This window comes from Chelonia mydas, chromosome 1 (genome assembly GCF_015237465.2).
Source record: "Chelonia mydas isolate rCheMyd1 chromosome 1, rCheMyd1.pri.v2, whole genome shotgun sequence".
Taxonomy (NCBI): Eukaryota; Metazoa; Chordata; order Testudines; family Cheloniidae; genus Chelonia; species Chelonia mydas.
This window is the reverse complement of record NC_057849.1, coordinates 201,949,225-201,963,813: the sequence shown is the minus strand read 5'-3', so window position 1 is coordinate 201,963,813 and position 14,589 is coordinate 201,949,225. Positions and strand designations below refer to the sequence as shown.

At 49.4% G+C, this 14,589-nt stretch overlaps 1 protein-coding gene across 9 annotated transcripts in view; it reads left to right on the top strand.

The window, feature by feature from the left end:
* Positions 1 to 14,589, top strand: part of HGD (homogentisate 1,2-dioxygenase) — a 51,318-nt gene that overhangs the window by 22,804 nt on the left and 13,925 nt on the right. For 8 of the 9 annotated variants that reach the window (XM_037909680.2, XM_037909697.2, XM_037909688.2 and 5 more), the window contains 3 exons: positions 692 to 780; positions 4,669 to 4,774; positions 13,684 to 13,743. In XM_037909680.2, coding sequence (XP_037765608.1) covers positions 692 to 780; positions 4,669 to 4,774; positions 13,684 to 13,743 — 255 coding nt within the window. The remainder of the gene's footprint in view (positions 1 to 691; positions 781 to 4,668; positions 4,775 to 13,683; positions 13,744 to 14,589) is intronic. The other variant, XM_043538740.1, reaches the window with a different exon arrangement.

Sequence of the window (14,589 nt, the reverse complement as noted above, 5' to 3'; positions counted from 1 at the left end):
ATCCTTTCCCTAGCTGAGGGGTAGTATAGTTAGGGGAATCAGGGCAGTGATGGAGGGAAATATTCATTCACTGTGCAGTGATTGTACACTTACATACATTTGCTGCAGCTTCCATAGGGCTATGGGCCAGGGGCCTTTACCAGCACTCTGCAGACAGTGCAGCTTTCTTACCAAGAGCCAGGTAAACATAAAGCATGGGACAGGAAATCCCAGTTCTGGGATCCTGCTCAGCCCCTCCAAACATCTTGATGATAAAACAATGTGCTTGATAACCTGATTGATGTTTTGGTTGCTTTATTGATAATTCCCCTTTCCTTCGACAGCCTCCATAAGTGTTGCTCCTTAGTGGTTGCTCTAGAACTTGGTGTATACTCTAGCCACTTCTGTTGATTCCTTAGAGCTCTGTGTAAGCTCCAGTGTACAGGGAAATTGATCTCAGAGGCTGGCTGATACCCACTGTATCTCTAACCTCATGAGAGATGGAGGCACCATGCAAATATCCTCACTGGTTAATCCTGTTATCAGTGAGCAGAGGGTGAGGCCATTGACAAAGTCCGTACCATTCTGAGTGAGTGGACCAGGCTCCAGACCACCTAGAGGAATTGGGAATTTTCTTTGTGCTGATGAGACTAATGCTAATACTTGTACAGTCGTCTTTAACCTGTTTCCATCATTTTCTCTTTTGGTTTAGAATAACCCTCAGGTCTGCCCATACGGTCTGTATGCAGAACAGCTCTCGGGCTCTGCCTTCACCTGCCCCAGGTCCACCAATAAGAGAAGGTACCATGATACTGCCCTGGGACAGCCATGATGTATTGCTGCATGCAGGCAGCAAGGCTGGTGGTGAGATCTGACTGTACATACTCAGTGTTTCCTGAGCTTGTAAACAACTCCACTGCATGCTGGGAGGGGGGAACTGTTTGGAAGGAAGAGGAAAAATCTCAGTGGAGTGAAGTAGGTGGATCATTTGTGGGGGATGGGAAGGCCATGCTGAGAGTGGGGTGGGGTGCAGATCAAATAGTGAAGGGAAGAGGGAAGGTTTCAGTAGGATCTGGAGAAAGGGACAAAAGGTCTCAGGGGAGGCTGATGAGGATGAGCTGGTGAGGAAGAGGAAGGTCTCATGGAGTGGGATCTGTGGGTGAAGAGGGAGGGATAGTTTCTCTGAGAGGAGGATCTGAGAGCTCTGGGATATGAGGTGAGGGTCTCAGTTCAGTTGCTAGTGGCTATCACAAAAACACACCCTCAGAATGGCTCCTTGTTGGCAGTGTCAGAAGATGGGCTATGGGACTTGAACTTTCCTCTCATCCTAGAGAACATCCCTGTGGATCAGGGTTGAGGCTTACTGGCAGTGGCTGGTGTGGGGGAAGCTCCCACTGCCGCCACCAGGCTGTATTTGATCTGTGGATAAGTAGAGGCGTCAGTCTGTGGGCTGTCAAACTGGCACCTGGCACCAGCATGCAATTTACCACAAAGAATTCTCATCAGATGCTGGAAACAGTGAGTTGCTGCTTTGAAGAAAAAGTCCTGAAGTTCAGGCCATTGTCTGATTGCAAGAGATTGGTTTATCATGTCACTGCTCCAACAGAGGCTTTCTGTCGCCTCCATTGTTCAATCAAATGAAAGGCAGATGCATCATCTGAGCTGCCTAGCAGTGCTCTGCTATCAAGGCTGGTGCCATCTCTCAGGGTACATGGAAAAGGGGATGACTCATTGTTTCTGCATGTAAATGTCCTTGATGGAAATTTTCCATCTCCCAAGGAAGAGCTCCTTCCCCCACCCAAACTGCAGTGAGCAACCTTAACAAGGGAGAGAGGCTGTGGCATCCCTGTTTGTTGCCTTCCTGAATATCTCTGGCCACCTGCCTGGTTCAAAGCCCATCTCCTGGCTTAGCCCATTTTCTGTGTGCATGCTAGCTCAGGCACCAGGTGTAGAGAGGAAGGGTGGCTCAGGAACTAGCATAGCGGACAGAAAGGAAGTAGAGTGCAGATCCATTTATCCAAAGGTTCAGGGCCTTGGGTTATATCAGGGCTTCATAGGAAGGGAGGCCGGTGGCAGAAAGCGGGGCTAGGCTGGAACTCAAAGCCCAGGCCTGACTCCCTCTGAAGTGTTCAAAATGCAAACTCAGATGTGGCTCTTGAGCCCCTCTCTAGCTGAATGGGCGTGCTCTGAGCTCCTGACCCCGTAGCGCAGTACAGAGCAGGCCAGGTGGTTTTTCAGGATGGCCAGCTTGAAAGGGGCTTGAAGAGAGACATTAGAAGGCAAAACAATCTCAGGAGACAGAATATCACACTTTGGTTTCCTGGAGTTTGGTTAAATGGGTTTGCACTGAAATTCCCATGCTGCATTTACCCTCTAAAGCCCGGTTACCTCAAGGGAGCAGGTGTGTGTGTTAACCCTTTCATCGCTACCCAGCCAAGACTGTGTTTCTAAAGGGGAAGTGGCAGCACTAGTTAAATATCTTTTTCAGGGAATGCTGGGCTGAGCTGAACAGGCTGGATCGCAGAGCATGTTGCACCTGCCCTGCTTTGGATGTCTAACATCAACAGACCCCGGTCGTCATTGAACCTGGGACCTCTGGAGCTCAGTGCATGAGCCTCTACCGCATGAGCTAAAAGCCAACTGGCTGTTAGCTACGGCTGTAGAGCAGGCTCATTTAACTCTCTCTCCAAGTGGTCTCAATGCCACTAAATGGGACAGAACACCACACCCAGGAAGTGTGTGGGTTACAGATGTGCTGCCTTCCATATGAGGTGTTGCTGTTTCTGCTCCACACGGTGGCAAATGATGCATTGCCCGAGGCCAGTGACCCAAACAGTTTCTGGAGCACAAGTTGATTCTGCTACAAGACAAAGGCTCTGGGGAAAGTAAATCAGTTACATCCTGTTCAGCAAAGCCTGCAGCTTTGGGCTGGGATCTCGTTAGGTTTCATAAACTAGGCAGGGACATGTCTGGCTAGTGCTTGGATAGAGATCTCTGGAGAAAACCCACATGGATTCGGGAACTGCTGTTGATGAAAGAATAAATGATAGGTACGGCTAAGATTTTGTCACGGATATTTTTAGTAAAAGTCCTGGGCAATAATGAAAAATTCACGGAAGCCGTGACCTGTCCCTGGCTTTTACTAAAATAATCCACGATAAAATGAGGAGCCTGGACAGCTGTGGGTGGGTTGGGAGCTCCAGGGTCCCCCTCCTCTGGGGGCTCCAAACTCCAGGGGTTCCCCCTGCCGCCACAGAGACCGGGAGCTCCGGGGGTCCCTTCTGCTGCCCATGGAGGCAGAGAGCTGCAGGGGCCCCCGGGGTGGCATGGAGCAGCAGGGGTTCCCCCCTGCCGCCCACAGCAGCTGGGAGCCCTGCCGGTCCCCCCTGTCGCCTGCGGAGGCAGAGAGCTGTGCGGGTCCCCCCTGTCGCCTGCGGTGGCGGGGACTATTGGGGTCCCCCCTGCCTCCCGTGACAGGGGGAGCTGTGGAGGTCACCCTGCTGCCAGTGGCGGCCAGGAGCAGTGGGAGTCCCCCCTGCCACCTGCAGGAACAGTTCGTGGTGGGGGTCCCTTCTACTGCCCGCGGTAGCCGGGAGCTGCAGGTGGTCTGCCTGCAATCTGTGGCGGCAGGGGACCCTGCAGCTCCCAGCCAAGGCTGCCTGAAGTCACGGAGGTCACAGAATCCATGACCTCCGTGACTAAATCACAGCTTTAGTGATAGGTAACCCAGTGTGGTACTAGGTGGTGTCATCTTTCAAGAAACCTAGGCCCTGACTGCCTGTGCTAACTAACCATCCCGTGGCACTATTTTCAGGAGTATGATGTTACTTCCAGTAACATGGCCAAATGCAGACTCTAGGAATTATCTTCCGCCTGCCTATAACTCCCCTGTAGTTTTAGGATATGTCTTCACTGCACAGTCAACACGGGCTCTTACCTGGTTGTAAGCCAACCTCCCTCCCATCCACACAGAAACTCTCTGACCTGGGTTTGTAGGTACTATAAGACCAGGCTAGCTGACCCAACTGGAGTGGGTGGGGGAGGATTAGAACCCATGCTTTGCTTTCACTCTGGCTACAACCCAGGACCCAGGCTAAATTACTCAAGTGTTAATAGTCCTCCAGTACCTCCCACAGTTCCCCAGGAGGTATAGACAAGATTTCCTGCAATTGACAGAATGGACTAGGAAACAATTCCAGAGCATCTCAGTACACAGAACCGTGGGCTATGCCCCCAGACACACACAAGCAAGAGGAGAAACAGTGAGAACACAGTAACAGGGATAGGGCTTTGCAGGGTGGCTTCTCACATCGAGGCTAGGCTAACCCTGGTGCTAGTCATCCCTGTTCACTGGGCAGTGAAGAGACACCTTTGGTTAGATACTATGTTCTTTAATGCCTGCTCTCCACTATTGTGTAGTGTTGCTGTGTGCTGTTAAACAGCTGCTGAGTTCAACCCCAGATGTGGCTGCATTTCCATGAGAGAGGTTATCCATATTCATATGTCTGTGTGTAATTATGGCCCATAAAGTACTTTGGGATCTATATAACTGTGAGGGTTGATTGGAGAATTAACACACTACAGGTCCACTTGATCTCATTGAAAATTTCATAGGTGCTTGTCAAGAGCACAGAAACAGCTATTTGGAGCGTCTGGGCTTGGTCTCACTGGTGTTTTCTCTCTCTGTAGCTGGCTATATAGAATTCTACCCTCTGTCTGTCACAAGCCCTTTCAACCCATGGATCAGGGCCACCTGACACACAACTGGGATGAAGCGGAAGCTGACCCCAACCAGGTAACCAGATCTGAAGAGAGGGAACATCAGTATATGGAAACTCTATGACTGTGTTCATTGCAGCCCCACCATGCCTAAGGCACAATGGAACTGCACTTTTAAAATGTTTATTAGCATGAATCCAGCACTGAAATAAAGACAAATGTGTCTTATTAAAATCCCAAAGACACATTTTGGTTCTGACAATACTAATAACAACAGATAGCTGCTCTTCCTTAGTCTCTTCCATCCAAAGATCTCCATGCGCTCTACAAACAGTACTCAATCCTCCCAACACCCCAGGCAGAAGAGTAAATATTCGTATCCCCATTTTATAGATAGGGAAGCTAAGGCACCAAGCAGTTAAGTGACTTGACCAGTCAGTCACACAGTGAGTCCCTGTGACTAGGGCCCAAGAATCCTGACTCCCAGCCCTGTGCTTCAACCACTAGAGCGTGCTTCTTCACATAAATGTTAGCAAATTGGGTGCTACCCTTGGTCTCTTGGCTGGTAATTAGCACAGCCCTTGTAATCACCGAATTTGGGCAGCGCTCTCTCCAGGCTTTCCCCAAGCCACAGTCCCATGCTTGCCACCTCTGCTGCTGCACCTTCTCAGCAGGGCCGGATTAACCTTTTGTGGGTCCGGCGCCAAACATATTTGTGGGCCCCCATGGGGCCAATGGAGCATGGCACGGGGAGGTCAGTCCCCGGAATGAAGGGCCAGCCAGAGGCAGTGGGGCATGGCATGGCAGGGGCAGCCCCGCTCTGCCCAGCCCCGTCCAAGAGCACTGTTTACAAACCCGCAGTTGCCAGATGCACACTGGCCCACCAGGCCCTGTGTTGCCAGCATGCCCCTTTCCCTCGAGGATAGGCCCATGCTGCGCCACACAGTCCCCCCGATTCTCTATGCCCAGCACCCCCCAGACCTATTATGCCCAGTGCCCCCCCACTGACTCCCCCACCACAACTGCCCAGCACCCCACACAGAACCCCCACTTCCTAGCACCCCAACACACACAGACCTCCGCCATCACCCAGCACCCACCCAATAGACCCCCGCACTGCCTAGCACCCAAAACATACACACCTACCCCACTGCTTGGCGCCCTTGCCCATCACAGCCCCTCACTCCCCACTAGGGTTGCCAGTTTTGGTTGGATGTGTTCCTGGAGATTTAATCACATGACATAATCTTTAATTCCCCTGGAGACTCCAGGCCAATCCTGGAGGGTTGGCAGCCCTACTCCCCGCAGGCCCCCCCGGGAATCCCCCCTCCCAGCACAGTGCTAGGGAGCAGGACAGCTGAAGCTCAGGAGTGGCTCCATCTCCCGGGGCCCCACCCAGCCCTGCCTGCCTGATTGCAGGAGCGGGTGGGGGAGGGCAGCCACCCACTTCCCCAGCCCACCACTTCTGCAGAGCAGTAGAGAGAGGCGGGCCCCACCCCTGGGGAGCCCAAAGGGGATGGTCACTGGCCCAGAGCAGCAGAGACTGAGGGCTCTTCAGGCCGTCAGCAGCTGGCCAGTGATGGGGGTGGAGAGGAGCCCTCAGCCAGCAGGCCAGTGAGAAGAGCTAGCAGTGTGTGGGGGAAGGGCCAGGGAGTGGAGAGGAGCCAGCAGCTCAGGGCGCAGTGCAAGTGGAGTGGGCCAGGCCGGGGCCCCTTTTGAGCGTGGTGCTGCTGGTGCCATTGTAAACCCAGTACTGCTTCTCAGTTTTCCCAGTCAAAAGGTCGTCTGACTCCCACCCAGCAGGCAGAGGAGCAGATAGTCCCCACAAGCATTCCCTCCGCTCGTTTTTGGAGATGTTACTCCCTTTCCGTGTGTTTCTCCTCAGCCCTCCTTGGAAATCAGGTTTTGTTCTAGAGAGTCATGCAGAGGGATTGCATTTGTCCTCCTCTTTTATGGCCTTGCCATCATCTTTAATCATGATTTCCTCTCCCCATCAGCCACACAGCATTTAGTTTTGCTAATCTGCCTCGTTCCTCATGCCATCCTTCCCTCTCTGTGTTCTTGTATTTATTGGCTCTAGCTTCTCTCAGGTTTTATCCTTGATGCATCATCATTAGCTAATTTCCAGCCATCCGGTGGCCCCATTATTTATCTCAATATTCTCCCAGTTGTGCTGAAATATGTTTTCCAGTCACCGTGACAGGATCATATTCGTGTGTCTTTGTCTGATGCTCCTTCCTAGCTGATGTTTTGATGGTTTCTATTATAGCCTCATCCATCCCTGATCCCCTTTCACAAACAGAACTTAAGTTGATGATTATTTATTATTATAGGTATCTCTATGGTACCCATCCCAGAAGTATCTGGAGCTATTTATTTACATTACATCGGTTCCCTGAAGGAAGAGTGACAAAACTGCCATCCCCTTAAAGCCACCATAATCAAATCTAGGAGGATAATTTCCTAGAGCTCAGAGGGAGGAACCATTTTTCAACGACATCATAGGAGAACGAGAGGAGATTCAGTTTCTCTGACAAGGAGAATGTCTTGCTATCACTATGGTGTTTTCTATAGCACCAATAGTGAAATTAAACAGAAATTAAAAGGTACAGTGACTCGAGTGAAATCCCTGCAAGCTGCATGGACACTTTTCAAAAACACCATAATAGAGGCTCAACTTAAATGTATACCCCAAATTAAAAAACACAGTAAAAGAACTAAACAAGAGCCACCGTGGCTTAACAACCATGTAAAAGAAGCAGTGAGAGATAAATGGGCATCTTTTAAAAAGTGGAAGTCAGATCCTAGTGAGGTAAATGGAAAGGAGCATAAACACTGCCAAATTAAATGTAAAACTGTAATAAGAAAAACCAAAAAGGAGTTTGAAGAACAGCTAGCCAAAAACTCAAAAGGTAATAACAAAATGTTTTTTAAGTACGTCAGAAGCAGGAAGCTTGCTAAACAACCAGTGGGGCCCCTGGACGATCGAGATGCAAAAGGAGCACTTAAAGACGATAGAAACTAAATGAATTCTTTGCTTCAGTCTTCACGGCTGAGGATATTAGGGAGACTCCCAAACCTGAGCCGTCTTTTGTAAGTGACAAATCTGAGGAATTGTCACAGATTGAAGTGTCGCTAGAGGAGGTTTTGGAATTAATTGAGAAACTTAACAGTAACAAGTCACCGGGACCAGATGGCATTCACCCAAGAGTTCTGAAATAACTCAAATGTGAAATTGCGGAACTATTAACTATGGTTTGTAACCTGTCCTTTAAATCAGCTTCTGTACTCAATGACTGGAAGATAGCTAATGTAACACCAATATTTAAGAAGGGCTCTAGAGGTGATCCTGGCAATTACAGACCGGTAAGTCTAATATCAGTTCCGGGCAAATTAGTTCAAACAATAGTAAAGAATAAAATGGTCAGACACCTAGAAGAGCATAAATTGTTGCGCAAAAGTCAACATAGTTTCTGTAAAGGGAACAATCTATTAGAGTTCTTTGAGGGGGTCAACAGACATGTGGGACAAGGGGGATCCAGTGGACATAGTGTACTTAGATTTCCAGAAAGCCTTTGACAAGGTCCCTCACCAAAGGCTCTTACGTAAATTAAGTTGTCATGGGTAAGAGGGAAAATCTTTTCATGGATTGAGAACTGGTTAAAAGACCGGGAACAAAGGGTAGGAATAAATGGTAAATTTTCAGAATGGAGAGGGGTAACTAGTGGTGTTCCCCAAGGGTCAGTCCTAGGACCAATCCTATTCCACTTATTCATAAATGATCTGAAGAAAGGGGTAAACAGTGAGGTGGCAAAGTTTGCAGATGATACTAAACTGCTCAAGATAGTTAAGATCAAAGCAGACTGTGAAGAACTTCAAAAAAATATCACAAAACTAAGTGATGGGGCAACAAAATGGCAAATGAAATTTCATGTGGATAAATGTAAAGTAATGCACATTGGAAAAAATAACCCCAACTATACATACAATATGATGGGGGCTGATTTAGCTACAACTAATTGGGAGAAAGATCTTGGAGTCATCGTTGATAGTTCTCTGAAGACGTCCAAGCAGTGTGCAGCTGCAGTCAAAAAAGCAAACGGGATGTTAGGAATCATTTAAAAAGGGATAGAGAATAAGACAGAGAATATCTTATTGCCCTTATATAAATCCATGGTATGCCCACATCTTGAATACTGCGTACAGATTTGGTCCCCTCATCTCAAAAAAGATATACTGGCATTAGAAAAGGTTCAGAAAAGGGCAACTAAAATTATTAGGGGTTAGGAACGGGTCCCATATGAGGAGAGATTAAAGAGGCTAGGACTTTTCAGCTTGGAAAAGAGGAGACTAAGGGGGGATATGATAGAGCAGGGGTGGGCAAACTTTTTGGGCCGAGGGCCATATCTCGGTGGGGAAATTGTTTGCAAGGCCGGGGCAGGGAGTTGGTGTGCGGGAGGGAGTGTGGGGTGTGGGAGAAGGTATGGTGTGCAGGAACAGGCTCAGGGCAAGGGATTGGGGCAGAGGAGGGGTGTGGGGTGCATGAGAGGGCTCAGGGAAGGGGGTTGGGGTGTAGGAGGGGTGCGGAGTGCAGGAGGGGGCTCGGCAGGGGTTCAGGAGGGGTGCGGACTGAGGGAGGGAGCCCAGGGCAGGAGGTTGGGGGGCAGGAGGGGTGCGGGGTGTGACGGGGCTCAGGGCAGGGAGTCGGGGTGCAGGAGGGGTGTGGGGTGCGGCAGGGGGTTCAGATGCATGGGGGTGCAGGATGCAGCAGGGGGCTCAGGGCAGGGAGTTGGGATGCAGGAGGGGTGCAAGGTGCAGGCAGGGGGCTTAGGGCAGGGAGTTGGGGGGTGGGGTGCAGGAGGGGTTCAGGGTGCAGGCTCCCGCCCGGTGCCGCTTACCTAAAGTAGGGTGCTCTGGGGTGGCAGCGGCGCACATTGGGGCCAGGACAGGCTCCCTGCATGCCTGCTCTGGCCCCACGCCGCGCCACGACCCTGCGTGGCCCCTGGGGGACGGGGGTGGCACAGGGCTCCGTGCGCTGCCCTTGCCATGCCTCCAGGTACCTTCCCCGAAGCTCCCATTGGCCGTGGTTCCCCATTCCCAGCCAATAGGAGCTGTGGGAGGCGGTGCCTGGAGGCAAGGGCAACGCCTGGAGCCCTCTGCCCCCGCCCATCCCGGGGGCCCAGGGACGGGGTGCCGGCCACTTCTGAGAGCAGCACGGGGCCTGCGGCACCACGTGGGGCAATTCCGCGGGCCGGATCCAAAGCCCTGAGGGGCCGGATCCGACCCGCGAACCATAGTTTGCACACCCCTGTGATAGAAGTATATAAAATCAGAGTGGTGTGGAGAAAGTGAATAAGGAAAAGTTATTTACTTGTTCCCATAATATAAGAACTAGGGGGCACCAAATGAAATGAATGGGCAGCAGGTTTTAAACAAATAAAAGGAAGTTCTTCTTCACACAGCGTACAGTCAACCTGTGGAACTCCTTGCCTGAGGAGGTTGTGAAGGCTAGGACTATAACAGGGTTTAAAAGAGAACTGGATAAATTCATGGAGGTTAAGTCCATTAATGGCTATTAGCCAGGATGGGTAAGGAATGGTGTCCCTAGCCTCTGTTTGTCAGAGGGTGGAGATGGATGGCAGGAGAGAGATCACTAGATCATTACCTGTTAGGTTCACTCCCTCTGGGGCACCTGGCATTGGCCACAGTCAGTAGACAGGATACTGGGCTGGATGGACCTTTGGTCTGACCCAGTATGGCTGTTCTTATGTTCTTACCCATCACTTTAGTACCTAAGCACCTCTGGAAGCACTCCAGCTAACTGTACCAAGGGCCTTTGGGTACTGGGAGTCAGAGACCAATAGGTGCCACCATTCCTTTGCTTTCTCAGGCTCTGATATCTGAGCTGGGAATATAGTCATGATCAGTGAGTTAGTTGCCAGAATCTATTGGTCATAGACACCACAAGGCCAGGGTGTTGTTTGTCTGGGTGCTCACAGCCTGCCAGTACAATTGATCTTAGGTTTGGCCCCAGGGCTTGCACAGTTCACTTCAGTTTTCTGTGGAATCTTTTATTTATATATTTATCCATTTATAAGGAGCCCACAGTGAGTCATCTAAGGACCTGATCCAAAGTCCATTGAAGTCAATGGAAGGTTTTCCCTTGACTTTCATGAGCTTTGGATCAGGACCCAACACAATAAAACCCAGACATAACAAAGACTCACCCAGTTGTTTGAATACAACTCAAAGCCAGGCGGTAGTCTAACATCTAGCACAGGGTGTCAAACTCCTGTGGAGGAGGGAGCTGAATTCTGTGTTTCATTATGGTCCATAGGCTGGGCTATAATTTCAGCATGTTCTACTCCCCTCATTCCATGGTGGACCTCCCACTAATTTCAGTGGAGGTTTGCACCGATATCAAGGGGAGAATACAGCCTTTCAGTGGGAGCTAAACATTATTATTTACTCAGTAACTTGTCACATTCAGTATCACTCAGTGAGAAAATCTGCTCTCCTTTAAGCCACCTATATTTCTGCCCTTGTTCTTTTCCTTTCCCATCTCTCTTTCTCCCCCTCTCCTCTGTTTTGTGTCTCTTCTCTGTTCTTCCGTCTGCATTCCCTTGCCTGCAGTGACTGTCAGTTCCCAGCCATCAAGAGCTTAAACTGATCAGCAGTGGACACTTGAAGTTGTCACTGTTGCCACTGAAGTATCATCATTGCCCTTTAGAATTGTTACTCCCAATGAGATGAATAGGGGACAGGGAAGTTCACACCTCTGAGTCATTGCTCCAGGCTGTCTGCAGACTCAGGCAGACATGTCATCACTTTGCATTTACACTAGGTTCACATTTAGGAGGTTATCGCTGAAGCAATGAGGCCTAGCCACTTCTATATTTTAAAAAATGAAAGCTTAGAGTGTCCATAACCTAATTGTTTCGTGCTGGTCATAGGAATACATCACGAGGGCCACATCTGGTCTGCAGACCATATGTTTAACACCCTGACCTAAACTGGTAGCTCCTTCAGAAATCTCTCCCTCTCTGACATCTAAATATCTCCTCCCCCAGAGGCCCCCTTTTTTGAGCAGCCAAAGTCTCTTTGTGTGGAGAGCCCCTTGGGACGTTGCTGCATGGCAACAAACATGCAGAAGGTTCATCCAGATGCTCCCAAGGAAGAGCATTGTATCCAGTGGCCTGGGCTATTGTATCACTCATAGCTCCCACCCTCAGTCAGCTGTTGCATCGTGTGTTGATCCCTTGCCAGTTTGGTCTGTTAGCTCACTCTGCCTTGCTTGTGTATCGTATCTATTGTTATTATGACTATTTATTAATAATAAATAACCCTTTGCTCTTATCCAACCCCTTCTGTCACTGGATCTCAAAGTATTAATGAGATAAGCCCTACCCCTTCTGTAAAGCAGATAATTATCATCCTCATTTCACGGATGAGGGAACAAAGGCACAGAGCTAGGTAGGGAGTTGCTTAAGGTCAGACAGGCAGCCTGTGAACCTGGACCTTCTAACTTTGAGCTCTGTGTTTTAAACACTAGACCATCCTTTCTCCCCTGTATATCAGTCTATCCACACTCTCTTTAAACTGCCCCTGCCACTTAAAAAGTATCAGACTTATTTAGTACAAGAGAAAGGCAATTCGTAATTATTTCACTCAAATCTTTTTCATTTATACTTTCTTGATCCATTTGATTACCTTTTAAAAAAAATTAATATCCTGTAGCACAAAGACATACAACACTTACTTCCCTGTGTTCAGGAGGAGACTCTGCCAGGAGCAAGAGCTGCCCGGCTGACCTGACCTGGCTGCCCATGCCAGGGCTTGAACTGCAGGACTTCTTTGTAAGCAGATGGCTCCAGAGAACAGAGCAATTATCTGCCAATAGCAGTGCCAAGCCTGGTGTGCAGCTGATTAATAAGTGATGAACTCCTGCACTGTTTCACTCAGAGGTGCATCTGGCGTGGCCCAGCACACCGCCACTTTCTTTTCCTCCTAAGGTTAATCTTCAAGGAGACTCTGACAAGTCATTTAGGCTCAAAAATTAGATTATGTTTTTTTTTAACTATTACAAAATGATTTACATGATTTAAAAAGAACTGTCAGCAGAGAGCCTGACTCTTCCCTCAGATCCACCAGTGGTAATCAGGAATAACTCCATTAAAACCCAGACACTTACATTGGAGTAAACTTAGAGTACATGCCCAGGGGTCTCAGCGGGCATGTAGTGGGATGGCTACCCTGAGCCACCACCCGTGATACCCCAGCTACACTGCTGTTTTTACTGTGTACAGTTATGTACAGTTATGCTGGCTGGGAATCACGCTTCCCAGCTCAAGTGTAGCTATATCTTCAGTGTCACTGAGATCACAATTGGGGCCCAAAGCTTTTTGGTTGTTGTAGAGGTTTTATTTAATTGAAACCTGTCTCCGCAGTGTTAGAAGCCTTGGCTCGTGCCTCAGAAACAGCGAGTGAAATTGACTGCCATTCCAAATAATATATACTTCTCAAGCACCTTTTATGTGAGCAACTCCACAACTTTACCAACAGCAGTTATCTGAGCCCGCAGCCCCCCTGTCTAACAGGTGGGGAAACTGAGGCACAGAGAACAGACATGAGTAGCCCAGGGTCATGCAACAAGTGAATGGTCGCAAGCTGAGCAGAGCACAAAATGACACAAACAGCATCAGTGGTGACGAGTCAGTTAATCTGAAATTCTTTGCATGTCAGGTGGTGTTAGTAACACAGAGAAGGACAGTTTTTAAATAGGAATTTCAAGCTTGGCAGCTCCCATGTCAGAAAACTGGTTTGCAAAATAATATTTTTAAAATCTCCTGCGAAGAAGAAAACCCCGAAAATACCCAGCAGAGGGCAGGGTGAGGGCATGGAGGCCTCTCTGTTCTTTTTAGCTAGCATTGTTCATATTATAATGGCTGGCATTTCCTTCCTCACTTTGTGTTTGCTTGATTCCAGCTGAGATGGAAGCCTTTTGAGATCCCCAGAGCCTCTGAAAAAAAGCTGGACTTTGTGAGTGTAAGTCAAGCAGCTGGAGCCTCCCAGGCCATTTTCCTTCTTTATAGGGTTTAGTAGAGCAGATGGCAATAATGTGCAGTTTACAGAGGGGGAAACTGAGGCACAGAGAGGCCCACTGACTTGCCCAAGATCACACAGTGAGTCAAAGGCAGGGCTAGGAATAGAATCCAGGAGTCCTGCTCTTACTACGAGACTGTATACTGGCAATAAACAGAGTCTGGGTAAAGAGCAGCCAAGCCTCGCATATAGTGTTTTGGTACCAAAAAGTCGGAAGGGCTTTTTGCAGCCGTAGCTCCCTAACTGAAATCAACTAGGCCACTCAAAGCCAGAATTCCCTACCCTCCCAAGCTGGGTCTGACGCCTGAACTACCAAGTGAGAGATTCGCTGCTCCCTTGGGATAGTCAGAGGAGTTCACTCCAGCTGAGCCCAGCCCCATTCCCCTTACGAGCTCCCTGGCAAATGCTGTGAGGAGGACAGACACCCGGGGTAGCTCATCTCCTCAGGGAGAGGATTTTCCCCACTCCCTACCAGTGACTATTGAGCTGGGTCTGTGCCTTCTGCCATGGTTTTCGAAGCCCCCCCCTTTACTGGGCTTTAGAGAAGCTTCGTGCGCTGTTAGCCACTGGCCTGCTGCTCTGCTGCATATTCAGCTTTGAGAGGTCTCCAAGGATCAAGGTCGTTTTAAATAACGGCAAACAACAGTCACGCAGAGACAGGGAGCCCAGCCAACAGAGGTGGGATCTGCGAGGAAGGACGGAGTCCAGCCAGGGGGCACAGCCCCATCAAAGGGGATGGAGGGATCTTGTCTCCATCCAGCTACCGGCTGCTCTTTCTAACTCAGTGTG